The sequence below is a fragment of the Lynx canadensis genome, chromosome C1 (assembly GCF_007474595.2).
Source record: "Lynx canadensis isolate LIC74 chromosome C1, mLynCan4.pri.v2, whole genome shotgun sequence".
In the NCBI taxonomy this organism is placed as follows: domain Eukaryota; kingdom Metazoa; phylum Chordata; class Mammalia; order Carnivora; family Felidae; genus Lynx; species Lynx canadensis.
The window spans coordinates 164,023,023-164,042,825 of NC_044310.1; the positions used below are offsets into that span (position 1 = coordinate 164,023,023).

The 19,803-nt window shown below is 35.3% G+C and overlaps 1 protein-coding gene across 1 annotated transcript in view; it reads left to right on the forward strand.

Moving 5' to 3' along the window:
• Positions 1 to 10,091, forward strand: part of MTX2 (metaxin 2) — a 65,832-nt gene extending 55,741 nt beyond the window's left edge. The window contains exon 10 of the mRNA XM_030325562.2: positions 9,647 to 10,091. Coding sequence (XP_030181422.1) covers positions 9,647 to 9,830 — 184 coding nt within the window. The 3' untranslated portion in view covers positions 9,831 to 10,091. The remainder of the gene's footprint in view (positions 1 to 9,646) is intronic.
• The last annotated feature ends 9,712 nt before the right edge of the window (positions 10,092 to 19,803 follow it).

Below are 19,803 nucleotides of genomic sequence, written 5' to 3' on the forward strand. Positions count from 1 at the left end.
AGCCCCATGTCGGGCTCTGTGCGCTGACTGCGCAGAGCCTGCTTGAGATTTTGTCTCTCTCTCCCCCTCGCTGCCCTCCCCCACTCACGCTCTGTCTCTCAAATAAATAAACGTTAAAAAATTTCAAAAAAAAAAAAAAAAAGTATTTGTTATATTAAAGTATACTACCTATAATTGAAATTTGGAGTCTGTTGATCTCTGAAGCACAGAGGTCAAAGAATTCATACCGTGAAATCCTGGTAGGTAAAGCTTCTACAGCCATGTTAGTAATGTTTGCAATGTAGATTCTGTATGTGCCTCAGAGATCAACAGATCTCTGTGTGTCTCTAACACAAAAGAAATGTATCCACATGTTAGTATCAAGTAGTTCCTTGTCTTGCTGATATAGGAATTCTTAGGGGTTGAAACACTCAGAAGAGGTGTGTTTTATTGTTTGAAGTGCATTGTTATGTGTTAGGAGTTAGTTTTGTTATACATGCTATCTTCATGAGAGGCCAAGAGAATATATCTTATTTTTCTCATTTGACTCAGTGTCAGGGATTTCATAACCAGGTATCATTTAGCATGTAATTTAGTGGCAATAGAAAGAAATTTTTTTTTCATATAATGGTACGATTATATTTAAACTTGTAATGAAAAATTCAAAGTTTAGAACAGGCAGAAAACCAAGGGTTGCTATGGAGGAACTGTTTAATATTAAGATGTAGGTTTCTGAAATAGTTTTACCTTGTATGAGACTTACATAAACATTTTCCCCTAATGATTGAAAAATGAATAGATTTTATTTTTAACTTTAGTTTTACCCCATTGTCTAATGCTGAACTGGAATTAGGAAAACGTAACTTGTATTTTCACTTTGATATGACAGAATTTTTCTCTTTTATGTGTCAGGAATCATTACTTTGTGAGATACCTTACCTTAGTGAATAGAGCACTAGCTTAAGATACTTAAGATACTACTAGATAAGGTAGTATTGGATTCCAGGCCAGTGGCCTGAATTCTCTTCTTGGCTTTAATATATACCAGACTTCAGCAAGTTACTTTATTTCCCCGTGTATTGTCCCCTTACCCTCTAAAATTAGAATAAAATTTTCTCCTAGCTTACCTTCTGGGGATGTTGAGAGGACTCATGAAAGAAACTCAGTAGTTGTACTTGAGGAGAGAAGGGGAAAGGGAGATGAGGGAAATCCTGCAGCAGGAATAGGAATTGGGAAAAGAGGACAAAGAAGACAAATGGTGGAAAGAAAAAAGGAAGGTGAAATTGAAAGAAATTAGAAATAATGCAAGATAGTTATTAACATCAGGTGGCCTCTTTATTCTTTTTTTTTTTTTAATTTTTTTTTTTTTTCAACGTTTATTTATTTTTGGGACAGCGAGAGACAGAGCATGAACGGGGGAGGGGCAGAGAGAGAGGGAGACACAGAATCGGAAGCAGGCTCCAGGCTCCGAGCCATCAGCCCAGAGCCTGACGCGGGGCTCGAACTCACGGACCGCGAGATCGTGACCTGGCTGAAGTCGGACGCTTAACCGACTGCGCCACCCAGGCGCCCCTTTATTCTTAATAGTATATAGTGTTGGTAGCATTTAAATCTTTAAATCATATTTCTGAAATGCAGTTAAACAAAATCTGTATTTTCTTGTTATATATAAGCTATCTTGCTGATGTGATCTCTTTTAAGACACCTACTGAAAGACTACTGGGTCATTTATTCTTTTTCATGTGAGCATGGACTTGGAATGAAAAAGTAAAACTTTTCTTAAAGGGTTATTTTTATGTTACCTTTTTCCCCCTAAGTATAGTCAGGATGAATGAATTACATTGTTGTAAAGCATTTATGAGCTCCTTGCAGGTCTGTGTATTTTCTAAACAAAACCTATTTGGTAGCAGAGGCTCAGTAAGTGTTTTTTAAAACTGCTTAAATTGAGGGGCGCCTGTGTGGCTCAGTCAGTTAAGCGTCCGACTTCGGCTCAGGTCATGATCTCGCAGTTTGTGAGTTCGAGCCCCGCATCGGGTTCTGTGCTAACAGCTCGGAGCCTGGAGCCTGCTTTGGATTCTGTGTCTTTCTCTCTCTGCCCCTTCCCCACTTGTGCTCTGTCTGTCTCTCAAAAATAAATAAAATGTAAAAAAAACAAAAACAAAAACAAAAACTAGCTTAACTTGAGAAATTGGAAGAAGAGTTATATTTGAAAAAGAAAGAGTATTGTTATTAACTATTAAATGGTAAAACTTGAAAATAAACCTTCGTATACTGATGGGAAAGGATATTGAAGAAATGCTGCAAAAATTACACATGGGAATCTTAAGATGAAAGATTTCAGAGGGGAATTGGATTTTATTGAGGTTTATTCAATAAGGAAATTACCAATTGAGAAATTTAATCTGTAATGAAAGAACTCCCAACAAGCAAAAGTCCAGGACCAGATGGTTTCACAGGTGAATTCTACCAGACATTAAAGAAGAGTTGATACCTTTTCTTCTCAAGCTATTCAAAAAAATAGAAGAGGAAAAAAACTTATAAATTCATTCTATAAGGCCAGCGTTATAGATTTTCTGATCTGTATCTTTGCCTGATACCAAAACCAGGCAAAGATACTATCAAAATGAAAGAAAGAAAGAAAGAAAGAAAGAAAGAAAGAAAGAAAGAAAGAAAGAAAGAAAGAAAAGGAAAAAAAGAAAACCAGGCTAGTATCTCTGATGAGCATAGATGCAAAAAAATCCTCAACAAAATATTAGCAAACTGAATTCAATAGTACATTAAAAGGATCATTCACCAAGATCAAGTGGGATTTATTCCATGGTTGCAGGGGTGGTTCAGTATTCTCAAATCAATCAGTGTGCTAAATCACATTAATAAGAGAAAGGATAAAAACCATATGATCGTCATCTCAGTTGATCCAGAAAAAGCATTTGACAAAGTATGACATCTCTTCATGATAAAAACTCTCAACAAAGTGGGAATAGAGGAAACATATCTCAACATAATAAAGGGCATATATTAAAACCCAGATAACATCAGTTGTGAAAAAATAAAAGCTTTTCCTTTATGATCAGGAGCAAGACAAGGATATCCACTCTTACCACTTTTATTCAATATAGTACTGGAAATCCTAGTCACAGCAATCAGATAAGAAAAATAAATGACATCCAGATTGTTAAGAAAGGAGTAAAACTGTCACTATTTGCATTTGACATGATAATATATATAAGAAATCCTAAAGACTCTACCAAAAAGCTATGAGAACTGACAAATGAATTCAGTAAAGTTGCAGGATACAAAATTAATCTGTAGAAGTCTGTTGTGTTTCTATTTACTAATTACAAAGTAACAGAAAGAGAAATTAAGAAAATAATCTCATTTACAGTTGCACCAAAAAGAATAAAAATACCTAGGAATAAATTTAACCAGGGAGGTGGAAGACCTATACCCTGAAAGCTATAAGACATTGATGAAAGGAATTTAACATGATATAAACAAGTGGAAAGATATAGTCTGCTCATGGTTTTGAAGAATTAATATTGTTAAAATGTCCATATTACCCAAAGCAATCTACAGATTGAATGCAATCCCTATCAAAACACAAATAACACTTTTCATACAACTATAACAAATAATCCTAAAATACGTATGGAACCACAAAAAACCTCAAACATCCAAAGCAATCTTGAGAAAGAAGAACAAAGCTGTGGAAGTGTCATAATCCCAGATTTCAAGATATACTACTAAGCTATAGTAATCGAAACAGTATGGTACTGCCACCAAATCAGACACATAGATCAATAGAACAGGATAGAGAGCCCAGAAATAAACCCATGCATGTATGGTCAATTAATCTATGACAAAGGAGGTAAAAATATCCAATATGACAAAGGAAGAAAAGATAGTCTTTTTAATAAATGGTGTTGTGCCAAATGGACAGCCACATGCAAAAGAATGAAACTAGACCACTTTCTCACACCAGACATAAAAATAAACTCAAAATGTATTAAAGACCTAAATGTGAGGCCTGAAACCATAAAACTAAAAGAAAATTAGGCAGTAATCCTTTAGACATCACCATTAGCAGCATATTTATGGATATGTCTCCTCAGGCAAGGGAAACAAAAGCAAAAAATAAACTTGGTACTACCCCAAAATAAAAAGTTTTTGCACAGTGAAACCATCAACAAAACCAAAATGAATGGGAGAAGATATTTGCAAATGATATATTCGATAAGGGGTTAATATCAAAAATACGTAAAGAACTTCTACAACTCAACATCAAAAAACCAATCTGATTAAAATAGGCAGAGGACCTGAATAGATATTTTTCCAAAAGACATACAGATGACCAACAGACCCGTGAAAAGATGCTCAACATTACTTAATCATAAGGGAAATGCAAATCCAAACCACAATGAGATATCACCTCACCAGTCAGAATGGCTATTATCAAAAAGACAAGAAATAAAAAAGTGTTGGTGAGGATGGAGAAAAGGGAACCCTTGTGTACTGTTGGTGAGAAAGTAAATTGGTGTAGCCACTGTGGGAAACAGTATGGAATTTCCTCAAAATATTGAAAATAGAAATATACAGTAATATTACTACTGGGTATTTACACACATACACAAAAAATAAAACACTAATTTGGAAAGGTACATATTTATTATTGTTGATAATAATTGTTGATAATAAATATTGTTGATACATATTATTATTTATTATTGCAGCATTATTTACAAAACCCAAATTATGGAAGCAGCCCAAGTATCTATCAATAGGTGAATGAATAAAGAAAGTGTGTATATATGTATGTATATATACATAATATATAATTAAAATATACTATATATAATATGTATGCATATAACATGGAATATTAATCTTAAGGAATGAGGTCTTGCCATTTGCAGCAACATGGATGGACCTAGAGGGTATTAGGCTAAGTCAAAGACAAATACCATATGATTTTACTTACATTTGGAATCTGGGGGGAAAAAAAAAAAAACAGAACAAATAAACAAAAAAACCAGACTCTTAAACCCAGAAACAAATTGGCAGTTACTAGAAGGGAGGTGGATGGGAAAGATACACAAAATAGATAAAGGGAATTAAGAAGTACAAACTTCTAGTTATAGAATAAATAAGTCATGGAGATGCAAAGTACAGCATAGGGAATATAGTCAGTAATATTGTAATAATGTTGTATGGTGACTGTAGTTGTGGTGAATATTGTATAATGTATACAGTTGTTGAATCAATATGTTGTACATCTGAAGCTAATCTAACATTGTGTGTCAATTATACTTTAGTGATAGTAATTTTAAAAATCACCACCTGAGAAAATTAAGGAGGAATTGCTTAAAATTTCAAAGGTTAGATATAAAAAAGGCTGGCAAGGGACTTGATTTACAAACTTGAATGACAGTCTTAAAGATCAGTGATTAGTATATAAAGAAAGAATATGTAGATTATTGCTTGAGTATGAAGACATGGCAAGTTAGTAGTGTAAGGGAGAGAAAAACTACTTGAAAACTGAGACAAAATTAATGTGTTTGAACTGACTATAAAAGGTATCCGAAAGAAAGAAATATGCAGTCATAATAAAGCAAAAAAGTTGAGTGCAGAGAAATTTAAATGGGAAAGATTAAGAAAACATTCACATTTTACAGTATTTTTATTTTGATATTCAAATGAAAGAATATTAGATAACCGATGGATATTAGCTGAACCTTTTGGGATAATCATTTCATAATATATGTAAGTCAAACCACCATGCTGTACATCTTAAACTTATACAATGATATATGTCAATTATTTCTCAATAAAAATAGGAAAAAAAAAGAATAGTAATAACCAACAGAAATGTGGGAAGAATGATAATGCAAGATAAGGAATTTAAAAATGTATTTATGACCTTTGAATGTTTTTCTAATAAAAAGTCTATAAAGCTAGATGTAATAATATATATAAAAGATGTTAAAAATCTTAGGAGGAGAGTTGCTATCAGTATTCAAATTACAATCCACTACTTAACAGAAGGGTAGAAATGTTGTTTTTCTTTATATATGGTTTAGGAAAAATTATTAAAACTGGATGTTCATCAGGATCTTGGCTCTTAATTCAGTAGAAATACTGGGCAAAGTGTGTGTTTTGTGCTTGCATATGAATTGCAAATATTTTCTGAGTTTATTGCCTTTTTTTTTTTTTTTTTTAAATCAGGGTTAGTGGTACCTGGGTGGCTCAATCCGTAAAGCCTCTGACTCTTGATTTTGTCTCAGGTCATGCATGATCTCTTGGTTCATGGGATCGAGCCCTGCATTGGGCTCTAGGTTGATAGCATAGAACCTGCTTGAGATTCTGTCTCTCCCTCTCTCTCTGCCCCTCCCTGCTTGTGCATGCACATGCACTCTCTCTCTCTCTCTCAAAATAAATACACTTAAAAAAATTAATAATTAGGTTTAGGGGTGCCTGGATGGCTCAGTCAGTTAAGTGTCCTACTTTGGCTCAGGTCACAATCTTATGGTTTGTGAGTTCAAGCCCTACATCGGGCTCTCTGCTTGTCAGCACAGAATCTGCTTCAGATCCTCTGTCCACGCCACCCTGCCCTCCCCTGCTCACACATGCATGCTCTCTCTCTCTCTCTCAAAAATAAACTTAAAAAAATTTTTTTAAAAATTAGGTTTGTTATGGTATTTATATATAGTAAAATTGACAGTTTTATGTTTATAGCTCTGATGTTTAGTAATGGTATACAGTTGTGTAACTACTATCACAGGTGTACTTTTTAAAAAGAAAGAATTGTAGGAATTGGTAATTTATATGTCATATATATATAATTAAGTAATGGCTGAAATTTGTAAAGATTACAAAAAATACGCATTAGAAGTTATGTGTGTTTCAGTTGATATAGTATATTGTATTCTACTTCCTGTTAGATGTTCTAAAGTAACTTGCCAAAGAGTTCCTATCTTTATGTAACATAAGATCAATTTCTGTATGCTCATTACCTGTATAATTCAGCAACTTTTGAATTACGTGGATGTTTATTTGCAGCAAATAACATTTTGACCACTTCAGGGGTACTTTTAGACCACTCTAGTTTGAATATACACTTATGCTTGAACTCCCTCAGAGCCTTCATTTATTGATAAAGGATGCCCATCTATACCACTGGAATTTGCATCAGGAAATAAATTCACCTTTTTTTTATTATCTAATTCAAGAAGCAAAGAGTAGTTAATCCTAAACAGGAATTAGGAAAGATTGGTGAGATAAGATACATCTTTTAAGAAATATGTTTAGGGATATGGAAGAGTTCGTGTTTATATTAATTCTCCCAAAGTGCCTCAGCTCTACATTTGTCCACCTTCTATATCTCTGGTTCTTTTCAGGCATCCCTTTGTTATTGATTCTTCATTTATATGATAGGATCATGGTGCTATTAAGTCCAAGGACACGTTGGCTACCCTCACCTGACTAATAATTCTTCATGAATGTGTCAAAAAAGGGAAGGCTTTGAAAGAATGTGAATAACACTATTGAAAAATTAAATATCCTGCATACCTTAGGCAGGATGCATTTCTCTTTGTTTGCATCCAGCATATACAGATTCAGTTCCTGAGATCCTTTTCCAAGAACTGGGGATATAAAAGATATATGCAGTGTTATCTTTAAAGAGCTTGGAATATAATGAGGGGAAACACGTGAACACAGTTATAGTGTGGTAATATAAGTGCATCACCTTTTTATTCATTCAAAACATAGTAAGAACCTACTTTGTACCAGGCATTGTTCTAAGTATTGGGGACACAGCAGGAAACAAGTAGAGAAGATCTCCCTGGTAGAGGGAGACAGACACCTAACAACAAATGTTAGATAGTATTAAGTGCCACATGGAGAATTAAAATGGATCACGTGGTAATAAGTGACTGCATGTCCACTTTAGTTTGGGTGTTCAGGGGAGGCTTTAAGATGTGACATTTAAACCTTATTCTGAAAAATAAGAAGCTGGCAATGTGAAGTCAAGGGAACAGTGTTAGAGGCAGCAGGAATAATTGTGTCAAGGCCGTAAGATGGGCTTGAGTTTGTTACATTTGGATGGAAGAAGCAAGGCTGTTATTAGTAGTATTGTTGACAGTGGTGGGAGATGAGGCTGAAGAGGTAAGCAGTGGCCAGGTCATCTAGGCTTTGCATGCTTCATGTAATGAGTTTGGCATATTACTGTAAGTGGGATGGATATTCGTTGGAATATTTTATGCTTGGAGTGGTACGGTGTGGTTACTTTAAACCAAAAATCACTCTGGCTACTCTGTGGACAATGAATAGAGCCAACGTTAGGAGGCTATTGCAGTGGTCTAGCTGAGAGATGATGGTGGCTCAGAGTAGATGAGAACGGAGGGAGAGAATTAGTAGTAATCAGGACGTATTTGGCGGTTGTGTCTCACAACACTTGCTAATGGATATGAGGGCAAGAGAAAGAGAGGACTCAATAGTAACCCTGAGATTTTTGGTGCAGATGGCTGAGAGGCTAGTGGTGCCTTTTAGTTTGGGAAATGAGATGAGCATGTTTGAGATGCTTATTCACCATTCAGGCGGAGATGTTATGTAGTATGTATGTGTGTATGATTCAGGAATTTAGAAGAGGGACTGGGATTGGAGACAAATAGTGGGGACTTAGTGGCATAAAGAGGTATTTAAAGCCGTGCAGCAGCATGAGGTCATTCATCATTAGTGATCAAGGCCACATAGCTAGAAAGGAAGTGGCAGAATTAGGATTCATACTTAGATTTGATGGACCCCCAAAATCTATTCTAAACCAGATCACTGCAACATACTTTCACATTTAGGTAGGCTAACACATATTTTCTCAAAAGCTTTATCACTATGGGACTGACACCAATAATTAGCTCCTAATTATGATGATATTTTCCCTTTAGTAAGATTGTGCTGGCAATTATTTTAATATAATGTAGTTTGGTGATGCCTCATTTATAGACCATTAGTATTGAGGTAGATAAATTTCAATTTTTTGTTACTAATATTTAATTAAAGGGGAAAAAACCCTGGAAATTTTTTTATTGAAGCTATGTTTATTTCTCTTTCAGAAAGCTAAGTTACTTGAAAAGTGGTAAAGTTAAAATTAAATCCTGTTTTTGATACATGATTGGGTAATCAGGTGTTATTTGTTCCCGCACCACAGTGAAATCCTGTGCTTCGATACCATTTTGTTTATACATCTATTACAGCACTTACTAAATTGTGCTGTGGTAATTTATGTTTTGTGTCCCATGTCTTAGAATATCTTTGGTGTTCTCGTAGCTCTTGCACCTAGCACACAGTTCCTGGCACATTGGAGACCTGTTTAATGGATAAATTAATGAGTAAAACGAATATAAACAATTGTGCCAAGGTTATTTTAATGTCTTACTACTTTAAAAAGCAAGTCACACAACTAGCAAATCATAACTTAAAAAGTTTTTTTTTCATGTCTTACAAAAGAAACTCCCAAGTAAAAACAAAATAAATTCTATCAAGTTGAGGTAGGATTTATTTCTCATGTGACTTTCTTTTAAATAGATGAATAGAATGTTTTAAAAAGTAGTGTATATTCCACCATACAAGTTAAATGCTGTTCATGTTACTCTCATTTCTATTTTTGTTTTAGGCCTACTGAACTAGATGCACTGGTATTTGGCCATTTGTATACCATTCTTACCACACAGTTGACCAATGATGAACTTTCTGAGAAGGTAAAAAACTATAGCAACCTCCTTGCTTTCTGTAGAAGAATTGAACAGCACTATTTTGAAGACCGTGGTAAAGGCAGCTCATCTATCAGATCATCTTAGAGATAGGTCTTAATTTAGTGATTTAAAAAAAATTAACTTGAAATATGTGAAAGACCTAGTAAATGATATCAGAATTTTAAAACCAAAAATACTGCTTTTTGAAACCTCAGAGTAAATTATATAATGTATCCTATACATGTACTTTATACTCTTAATTAAAGCAATTCTGAATGATTTCATTTGCTATGTTGTACTCTATATCTTGAAATTTTTGTTTTCCTTGAAACGTATGCCTATAAAAATAAAGCTCAAAGAACTATATGGCTGGTGTATTTATTTCCTTTTGATCTTTCTGAAAGCCACTCTTGAGTTTTTTTACATGGAATAAACGGTCTTTTCTAAGGCGAGTAACTTATGCTCCATACTTTTAAGATTACTTTAATAGGTACATGGTGAACCTAGGCATGGGAAAAATGTTCTTAAGAAACATGCACTCAGAAAATGTAAATAATTGCAAGGCAATTAAATCCTGGAACAGATTACCGTTTAAGAGCATTCTTCATATCTAAACCTAGTTGAAGTTTTATTTATTTTTATTTATTTATTTTTTAATGTTTATTTTTAAGAGAGGAAGAGAGACAAAGCATGAGTAGGGAAGGGGCAGAGAGAGAGGGAGACACAGAATCTGAAGCAGGCTCCAGACTCTGAGCCGTCAATACAGAACCCAATGTGGGGCTCAAACTCTCGAACTATGAGATCATGACCAGAACCAAAGGTGGACGCTTAACCAACACAGCCACCCAGGCACCCCTTGAATTTTTAAACATCTCATCAGAGCAGCTATAATTTATATTTGATAAATGGATAGTTTCAAGGACCTTATTTTTTTGAGACAAGATTATTTTAATGATGTTTCATTCCTCTTGTGGGGAAGAGAGTATAGTTTTCACCGAGGTATCAACAGGAATTTATATGTAAGTACTAAGGATTATATGTTTTGTCCCTTTCAAATTTTCTCGTATTTTATATAAAACCAGGGATGCTATAAAGAGATGTGAAAATCATGTTAATTCTTGAAAATATCTAGAATAATTGTACATTTGTATTTTCTGTCTGTGTAATACCAGGCATTTTTACTTCATTTAATCCTTACAAAAACAATATGAGGGATATTATCCTCAATTTACAGAGGAGTGAATGGAGACCAAGAAAGCAATAATGCCTTGCCCAAGGTTATAGAGTTTTAAGCAAGTGGCAGAGTTGGAATTCAAACACAGGCAGTCTGGCATCGGTTTGGCCTTTAGCGAACGCTACACTTCTTTTTGTTGTCAAGATCATAGATTTATACCATATAAGGGATATATTGGGTTCTCCTTGGTCTAAATCCCACATAAACTTTGGGTACTCTCTTTGGACTATAGTGCTACTTATAGCCTTCCTGAACTAGTTTTGTAATGTATATTCTTAAAATAAAAAATCCCAAGTTACCTGTGTTTTTGCAGAATTTTTATGACCTTTTTTTTTTGGTGTATATTTTTGTATACTTGTTTTGTACTTAGTGATTTTTTTTAATTAAAAAAATTTTTTTAATGGTTATTTTTGAGAGAGTGAGAGAGAAAGAGAGTGCGAGTGGGGGAGGGGCAGAGAGAGAAGGAAACACAGAATCTGAAGCAGGCTCCAGGCTCTGAGTTGGATATGGGGTTTGAACTCACAGATCGAGACATCATGACCTGAGTAGGTTGGATACTTAACTGAGCCACCCAGGCACCCCAATGCTTTTTTCTTTTAATATTACCATAACATTCATTTAATTGAACCAGAACCATTTGTACTTCAGTATATAAATCTAGACTCTTTTCTTTAAGTTGTTTAATCTTTATCTTTTTTTTTTTTAATAATTTATTGTCACATTAGCTAACAGTGTATATACAGTATAGTCTTGGCTTTGGGAATAGAGTCCCATGATTCATCACTTACATACAACACCCAGTGCTCATCCCAACAGGTGCCCTCCTCAATGCCAATCTCCCATTTTTCCCGCTTTCCCAACCTCTCTTCCCCCCCCCCCCCCAGTTCTCTGTTTTTGAGTCTTTTATGGTTTGCCTCCCTGTTTGTAACTTATTTTTCCTTCTCTTCCCCTATGGTCTTCTGTTAAGTTTCTCAAGATCCACATATGAGTGAAAACATACAGTATCTTGGTCTGACTGGCTTATTTCACTTAGCATAATACCTTCCAGTTCTGTCCCCGTTGCTGCAAATGACAAGATTTCAATCTTTTTCATTGCCGAGTAGTATTCTATAGTGTGTGTGTGTGTGTGTGTGTGTGTGTATCTGTCTATATATACATAATCTTCTTTATCCATTCATCAGTTGATGGACATTTGGGCTCTTTCCATAATTTGGCTGTTGATAGTGCTGCTATAAACATTGGGGTACGTGTGCCCCTGTGAATCAGCACTCTTGTATCCTTTGGATAAATTCCTAGTAGTGGTATTGCTGGGTTGTAGGGTAATTCTATTTTTAATTTTTTGAGGAAACTCCACACTGTTTTCCAGACTGGCTGTACCAGTTTGCATTCCCAACAACAGTGCAAGAGGGTTTGTTTGTTGTTTTGTTTTGTTTTTCACAGTTACCCAGTAGTTTTTATTAGGACATGGGCCTGGCTCCCATAGGAGGGGGAAAGGGGAGGCCAGGGCCCCCCAGACATGGCAGTCTGAGGGAAGGAGGTGCTGGCTGACGTGAGCGGAGTCCCCGTCAGGGACGACACAGCTGGCGGTCCCTCTCAGGAGTGGCTGGTCCTTTGGGCCTTCTTGATTTCCTCGGACAGTGCCTCCTCCAGGGCCTGATAGGCCTTGTCCAGGTTGTCATTGATGATGATCAGGTCATCAATGGGTTCTTGCTATATCCTTGCCAACATCTGTTTCCTGAGGTGTTAGTTTTAGCCACTCTGACTGGTGTGAGGTGGTATCTCAATGTGGTTTTGGTTTGTATTTCCCTGATGATGAATGATGTTGAACATCTTTTCATATTTCTGTTAGCCATCTGGATCTCTTCTTTGGAAAAGTGTCTATTCATGTCTTCTGCCCATTTCTTTACTGTATTATTTGTTTTTTGGGTGTTGAGTTTGGTAAGTTCTTTATAGATTTTGGACACTAACCCTTTATCTGATACGTCATTTGCAAATATCTTCTCACATTCTGTTGGTTGCCTTTTAGTTTTGCTGATTGTTTCCTTCGCTGTGCAGAAGCTTTTTATCTTTATGAGGTCTCAATGGTTCATTTTTGCTTTTATTTCCCTTGCCTTCAGAGACATATCAAATAGGAAGTTGCTGTGACCGAGGTCAAAGAGGTTGCCTGTTTTCTCCTCTAGTGTTTTGATGGTTTCCTGTTCACACATTTAGGCCTTTCATCCATTTCAATTTATTTTTGTGTATAGTGTAAGAAAATGGTCCAGTTTCATTCTTCTGCCTGTTGCTGTCCAGTTCTCTCTGCACCATTTGCTAAAGAGACTGTCTTTTTTCCGTTGGATACTCTTTCCTGCTTTGCTGCAGATTAGCCGGCCATACATTTGTGGGTCCATTTCTGGGTTCTCTATTCTATTCCATTGATCTGTGTGTCTGTTTTTATGCCAATACCATACTGTCTTGATGATTACAACTTTGTAGTACAGGGTGAGGTCTGGGATTGTGATGCCTCCAGCTTTGGTTTTCTTTTTCAACATTACTTTGGCTATTCGGAGTCTTTTGTGGTTCCATATAAATTTTAGGACTGTTCTAGTTCTGAGAAGAATGCTGGTGCTATGTTGATTGGGATTGCATTGAATGTGTAAATTGCTTTGGGTAGTATTGACATGTTAACAGTATTTGTTCTTCCAATCTATGAGCATGGGATGTTTTTGCATTTCTTTGTGTCTTCTTCAATTTCTTTCATAAGCTTTCTGTAGTTTTCAGTGTACAGATTTTGTACCTCTTTGGTTAGGTTTATTCCTAGGTATTTTATGGTTCTTGATGCAATTGTAAATGGGATCAATTCCTGGACATCTCTTTCTGTTGCTTCATTATTGGTGTATAGAAATGCAACCGATTTTTGTACATTGATTTTATATCCTGCGACTTTGCTGAATTCATGTATCAGTTCTAGCAGTTTTTGGTGGAGTCTTTCGGGTTTTCCATGTAGAGTATCAAGGCATCTGCGAAAAGTGAAAGTTTGACTTCTTGCCAGTTTGGTTGCCTTTTATTTTGTTATCTGATTGCTGAGGCTAGGACTTCCAACCCTAGGTTAAACAACAGTTGTGAGAATGGACATCTCTGTCATGTTACTGATCTCAGGGGGAAAGCTCTCAGTTTTTCCCCTTTGAGGATGATATTAGCTGTAGGCCTTTCATATATATGGCTTTTATGATATTAAGGTATGTTCCTTCTATCCCGACTTTCTTGAGGGTTTTTATTAAGAAAGGATGCTGTATTTTGTCAGTTGCTTTTTCTGCATCTATTGACAGAATCATATGGTTTTTACTCTTTTCTTAATGTGATGTATCACATTGATTGACTTGTGAATATTGAACCAGCCCTGCAGCCCAGGAATGAATCCCACTTGATCACGGTGAATAATTCTTACAATATACTGTTGAATTCACTTTGCTAGTATCTTGTTGAGAATTTTTGCATCCATGTTCATCAGGGATATTGGCCTGTAATTCACCTTTTTAGTGGGGTCTTTGTCTGGTTTGGAAATCAAGGTAATGCTAGCTTCATAGAATGAGCCCAGAAACTTCCCTTCCATTATTTTTTTGGAATCTTTACTACTGCCTGTATTCTTATTTTAAAATGAGGAACATTGGGAGACAATGGTTATTTATTCCAAGTTGAGTTATTTACTCTTTCTTAAGACTTACTGTATCTATGGATCACTCTGGGGGGCCTTGTTTTTCTCTAGTGTTGACTGAATTACCATCAAAATAATGCATTAGAAAGTAGAAACCTTGACCATCCCATTATGGTGATTTAGTTACCTGCTTTTATCTTTTAAATTTGGGTCCACAAAGCCAGTTTATAGTAGCTAAAAATGATCATTGAAAAGCTGGTTTGCTGTCCAAAAAAGTTAAGTGTTGTTTTACTGACAAAATACCTAATGTATATACTGAACTTTAAAATAAGTAGCATGATCCTCTATTTAAATTAAAATTTAAATTATGAGTAGTGAGAAAGTTTAAATCAAGATAGATACAGTTTGGGGCGCCTGGGTGGCGCAGTCGGTTAAGCGTCCGACTTCAGCCAGGTCACGATCTCGTGGTCCGTGAGTTCGAGCCCCGTGTCAGGGTCTGGAGCCTGTTTCCGATTCTGTGTCTCCCTCTCTCTCTGCCCCTCCCCTGTTCATGCTCTGTCTCTCTCTGTCCCAAAAAAAATAAATAAACGTTGAAAAAAAAATTTAAAAAAAAAAGATAGATACAGTTTACAGTGTCATTTGATGACTTCTGAATGATGTACATTAAGGATTTAATATATCTTGTATTAAACCCTTTAGAAGTCCCAACTTATTTTTTTTTTTTAATTTTTTTTCAACGTTTTTTATTTATTTTGGGGACAGAGAGAGACAGAGCATGAACAGGGGAGGGGCAGAGAGAGAGGGAGACACAGAATCGGAAACAGGCTCCAGGCTCCGAGCCATCAGCCCAGAGCCCGACGCGGGGCTCGAACTCACGGACCGCGAGATCGTGACCTGGCTGAAGTCGGACGCTTAACCGACTGCGCCACCCAGGCGCCCCCCAACTTGTTATTTTTAACTGACTTGACTACTGGACAAGTAGCCATTGTATTAACTAATTCATTAGGAGCCCAAGTCTAGGAAAGGTGAATTATAAAATGTCAGTCTGTTCATTTAATACATCTTGATACTTTTTTGAAGAACAGATCATGAGTAGTTGTTTTTATTGCTGTTGTGTATGATTGTCCCTTGATGAGGATGGGTAAAATGTAGCTGTACATTGAGATATTTCAAGATACTGTATTCTAAAGTAACACTTAATGTAGTAACTTTTTTGAACTTATTTGAACTTGTTTTAATTATAACCAGTTACCTTTTATGAGCTAATGTATGTATTTTGAGTCTTAAAAGGAAACATTAAAAAGATTGATTATATCTAGACTGATATAAATATTTTCCTAGTCTGTTTTTAAGAATTGGGGTTGAATTTATATATTCAGGGTTTTTGTTTTTGTTTTTGTTTTTTTACATTTTTATCAAATTACAGTAATTGAATTTGTGGTAAAACTATAGTAGATTCTCTGGATTTTTGAGTTTGACAATCCTGTGAGTTCTGTGAATAGAAATGATTTTATTTAATTCTTTCTAATCCATATGCCTTTTGCTTGTTTTGTTTTGTTTTGTTTTGCCTATAGCACTGACTGGGATTTCGAAATCATTACAGTGTTGAACAGGAGTAATGAGAATGGACATCTTTGCTTTATTCATGATCTTAGGGGGAAAGTATTTAGTCCACCATTAAGTATGATTGTAGGTTTTTGTAGATGCCCTTTAACAGATTGAGAAAGTTCCTTTCTGTTTCTGGTTTGTAGAGAGTTTGTGTATGTGTTTAAGTTATGAATGAATGATGTATTTTATCAAAGACTTTTTCTGTACCCATTGAGATGATCATATCTTTTTTTTCCCCTTAGTCTGTGGAAATGAAGGGTTACATTAATTGATTTTCAAATGTTGAATCAGCTTTAATTTCCTGGGATAAATCCCATATGATCATAATGTGGTTGGATGTGATTTCCTAGGTTTTGTTAAGGATTATTGTGTCCATATTCTTTTTTTTTTTTTTTTTTTTTTTTAAAAGCATTCTTTTAAATTTTTTTTTTTCAACGTTTATTTATTTTTGGGACAGAGAGAGACAGAGCATGAACGGGGGAGGGGCAGAGAGAGAGGGAGACACAGAATCGGAAGCAGGCTCCAGGCTCTGAGCCATCAGCCCAGAGCCTGACGCGGGGCTCGAACTCACGGACCGCGAGATCGTGACCTGGCTGAAGTCGGACGCTTAACCGACTGCGCCACCCAGGCGCCCCTATTGTGTCCATATTCTTGAGAGATGTTGGTCTCCAGTTATCTTGTAATACCTTTGGTTTTGGTATCAGGTTAATGCTGGCCTCATTAAATGAATCAGGAAGTATTCCTTCCTCTTAGAAGAGTTTACATTTGGTATTATCTCTTCCTTGAATGTTTGGTAGAATTTATCAATGCAGCTGGCTAGGCCTGGAGGTTTCTTTGTTGGAAGATTTGAAACTTAAAATTTTAATTTATTTAATAGATTTAGGACTATTCAAGTTACTGGTTTTCTCTTGAGAGAGTTTTGGTGTGTGCCTTTCCAAAGAATTTGTGTATTTTTCTCCATATTTTTGAATTTATAGGCATTGAGTTCTTGGTAGTCCATGATTATGTCTGTAGCATCTGTAGTAATATCCCTTCTTTCCTTCTTTATGTTTGTATTTTTTGTTTTCTCTTTTTCTTAGTCTGGTTAGAGATTTATCAATTGTATTGATTATTTTTTCTGAAATCCAGCTTTTGATTACATTGATTTTCTGTGTAGTTTTGTCATTCTCAGTTTCCTCTTTGTTCTCATTATTTCCTTTCTTTTACTTCCTCTACATTTTTTTTTTTAAGGTTTATTTAGGTAATCTCTATATGCAAGGTGGGACTTGAACTCACGACCTCACGATCAAGATAGGGTCATGTTGGGTATGCTCTACTGACTGAGCCAGCCAGTGCCCCTACTTGCTCTACACTTTATAGTTTTAATGTGGAAGCTTACTTAGACTGATTTGAAAGTTTCTTTTCTAATATAAGCTTTTAATATTAAGCATTTTCCTCCAAGCAATGCCTCAGAAATCTGAGATATTATGCTTTCATTTTCATTCAGTTTGAAATATTTTCCAGTTCCCTTATGCTTTCTTCTTTGACCCATGGATTATTTATAAGTGTATTCTTTTATTTGAAAATATTTGAGGATTTTCCAGATATCATTCTATTATTGATTTGTAGTTTAATTCTGTTATATTTCTAGAATATACTTTATATTTCATTTCTTTTAAATTTGTTAAAGTTTGTGTTATGGTCCAGGATATAGTTTATCTTGGTAAATGTTTCATGTGCAGTTGAAAGGAATATTTTGCTATTGTTGGACAACTGTTCTATATATGTTGTGAGTCTAGTTGGTTGACAATATTATTCAGGTCTTTTATATCCTTATATTGATTTTCTGCCTACTTGTTCTACATTACTGAGAAGAGTGTAGAATTTTGTGTTATTTTTTTCTCCTTTCATTTCTATCAAATTTTTTTCATACATTTTGAAGATCTTCTGTTAGTTATATAGAGATATTTAAGGTTAGTATTTCTTCTTGGAAAACTAATCTCTTTATTGATGTGTACTGTCTTTCCTTATCTCTAGTAATGTTTTTTGCTTTAAAGTTTTTTGTCTGATATTTAGTTATTTTGGTTACTTTAGTTATTTGATATAGCTCCTCTATATTTCATTTTACTAATATTTACAAGATCTCTTTGTTTTTATCGTTTTACTTTTAGCCTACTTATATCCTTTTATTTAAAATGTTTTTCTTTTTAAATAAAGAAGCCTGGGTGGGTCAGTCGGTTTAGCGTCCCAACTTCAGCTCAGGTCATGATCTCATGGTTTGTGAGTTCGAGCCCCACATAAGGCCCTCTGCTCTCAGCGTGGAGCCTGCTTTGGATCCTCTGTCTCTCTCTGTCTCTCTCTGTCTCTCTCTCTCTCTCTCTCTGCCCCTCCCCTGCATGCGTTCTCTCTCTCAAAAAATAAAGATTAAAAAAGATTAAAATGTTTTTCTTTTAAATGGCTTAGAATTGAATTTTGCATTACCTGACAATTTCTGTCTTGTAATTGATGTGTTTAGGGTGTTTACATTTAAAGTAATTATTGATACAGGTGGATTAAAACATATCATCTTACGAGTTATTTTCTGTTGGTTCTACTTGTTCCATGTTTCTTTTAACTCTTCTTTCAGATTGAGTTTTTTGTGTTTTTTTTTTTTTTTTTTTTTTTTTTTTAATTTTTTCAACGTTTATTTATTTTTGGGACAGAGAGAGACAGAGCATGAACGGGGGAGGGGCAGAGAGAGAGGGAGACACAGAATCGGAAACAGGCTCCAGGCTCTGAGCCATCAGCCCAGAGCCTGACGCGGGGCTCGAACTCCCGGACCGCGAGATCGTGACCTGGCTGAAGTCGGACGCTTGACCGACTGCGCCACCCAGGCGCCCCTGTGTTTGTTTTTAATGAGGCCATTTTATCTCTACTGTTGGCTTATTACCACTATTATTATTTATACCTTAATTTTTTTATAGTGACCACTCAGGGTTTACAATATGTATTTAAAAAAATGTTTTTTTAATTTTATATAAATCCAAGTTAGTTAACATATAGTGTAATAATGGTTTCAGGAGTAGAATTTAGTGATTCATCACTTACATATAACATACAGTGTGCAATATATATCTTTAAGCAGAGCCCATGTTCAAATAATATGTACTGCTTTACTCCCAGTCTATGCTTGTCTTTTTATTTACTCAGTGGTGTGTCTTTAGAAGAGCAGAAAATTTTAATTGTGATGAAGTCTAGTCTATCCCATTTTTTGTCTATGGATTATGCTTTTGTTGGCATATCTAAGAAATCTTTACATAATGCAAAGTCCTAAAGATTTTCTTCTGTGTTTTCTTTTAGAAGTTTTATTGTTTTAGCTCTTACATCATCTAAGTCTGTGATCTATATTAAGTTAATTTTAATGGGGTGAAGTAAGAGTCTAAGTTTTTGTGTATTTGTTTGTTTGTTTTTGTATATGGATAATACAATTGCTTTTGTTTGACACCTTTTGTTCCATGTGAGAAATATGGGAGAAGGATCCAGGTGAGAATTTTGTGCCTTTCCTGCAACTACTGCTGTTCTCACCAAGGGACCACAAGGGACACTTTCTTAGATTCTCACTGTGTCTCCAATTTTTTTTTTTT